Source organism: Merops nubicus, unplaced genomic scaffold (genome assembly GCF_000691845.1).
Source record: "Merops nubicus isolate BGI_N331 unplaced genomic scaffold, ASM69184v1 scaffold45368, whole genome shotgun sequence".
In the NCBI taxonomy this organism is placed as follows: Eukaryota; Metazoa; Chordata; class Aves; order Coraciiformes; family Meropidae; genus Merops; species Merops nubicus.
Window position 1 is genome coordinate 1 of NW_008625884.1, and position 1,339 is coordinate 1,339.

The 1,339-nt window shown below is 65.6% G+C and overlaps 1 protein-coding gene across 1 annotated transcript; it reads right to left on the minus strand.

Annotated features, from left to right (window-relative positions):
- Positions 1-61: 61 nt before the first annotated feature.
- Positions 62-1,079, minus strand: LOC103778238 (mucin-5AC-like; the record flags this gene model as incomplete). Its single annotated transcript, XM_008945815.1, has 2 exons — positions 335-1,079; positions 62-169 (listed from the first exon to the last, which is right to left on the minus strand). Coding segments are annotated over exons 1-2 (853 nt in total), but the record flags the coding sequence as incomplete, so codon positions are not given.
- Positions 1,080-1,339: the final 260 nt, after the last annotated feature.

Genomic DNA, 1,339 nt, shown 5'->3' on the forward strand with positions numbered 1-1,339 from the left:
TGGCCCGAGGAGGTCAGGAGCTCCAGGGAGGTCCCTGGGGGTGGGTGGAGGTGCCACTTACGGAGGTTGGTGTCGATGGAGCTGGTGGAGAACTCGCAGAGGGGGCCGTAGAAGTTGGGGATGCAAAGACACCGGAAGCCGTCGTAGGTGCCACCGTTCTGGCACTCAACTGAGAAGGAGCAGGAGAAGGTCACCAGGGGGGACCCAGGGGGAAGGAGACCCACGTGGAGCTGGGCAGGGTGGAGGTGGCCACCAAGGGACCCATGGGAGGAGGTTGGGGGGTCTGGGGGGGGGACTCACCTGGAGGGAGGACGGCGATGGGGGTGGTTGTGACGGGTGGAAGGGGAGGGTCCTGAGCTGGTGGGAGGTGTCGTTGGGGTCACCCCTGTGGTGGTTCCAGGGCTGGAGCTGCTCCCAGGGGTGGGGGAGGACGTTGTGCTGGTGGGACTTGTTGTTGGGGTCACCCCTGAGGAGGTGCCAGGGCTGGAAGTAGATCCAGGAGTGTGGGACGTGGTTGAGGAGGGTCCAGATGTGGGGCTGGAGGTCACTGTGGACGTCACCAGGGAGGTGCCAGGTCTGGAGGTGGTCCCAGGGGTGGGGGTGGAGGTCACTGTGGGCGTCACCGTGGAGGTTCCAGAGCTGGAGGTGAATCCTGAGGTGATGGGAGGTGTCGTTGGGGTCACCTCTGGGGAGGTACCAGAGCTGGAGGGGGATCCAGCTGTTGCAGGGGGTCCAGAAGTGCTGGCAGTTGCCACTGTGGTCACCACCGTGGAGGGGACAGAGGTTGGGGTGGATCCAGGGGTGGAAGAAGGTCCTGAGCTGGTGGGAGATGTCGCTGTGGTCACCACCATGGTGGGGCCAGGGCTGGAGGTGGCTCCAGATGTGGACGAGGGTCCTGAGCTGGTGGGACATGCTGTCGTGGTCACCACTGTGGAGGTGATGGGGCTGGAGGTGGTTCCAGGGGTGGAGGTGGGTCCCGAGGTGGGGGTGGAGGTCACTGTGGTGGCCACTGTGGAGGTGAAGGGGCTGGAGCTGGTTCCAGCTGTTGAGGAGGGTCCTGAGCTGGTGGAACTTCCCATCGTGGTCATCCCAGTGGTGGATCCAGGGCTGGAGGAGGTTCCAGGGGCTGAGGAGGGTCCTGGGGCGGTGGGAGATGTTGTGGGGCTCGTCTCTGTGGAGGAGCTGGAGCTGGAGGAGACCCCAGGGGGGGAGGAGGGGCCTGAGGAGCTGGGAGGTGACACCGTGGTGGATCCAGAGCTGGAGGTGCTGGAGGTGGGGGGTGGTCCTGAGCTGCTGGGGGTCCCTGTGGAGGTCCCTGTGGGGGAGCTGGAGGTGGGGG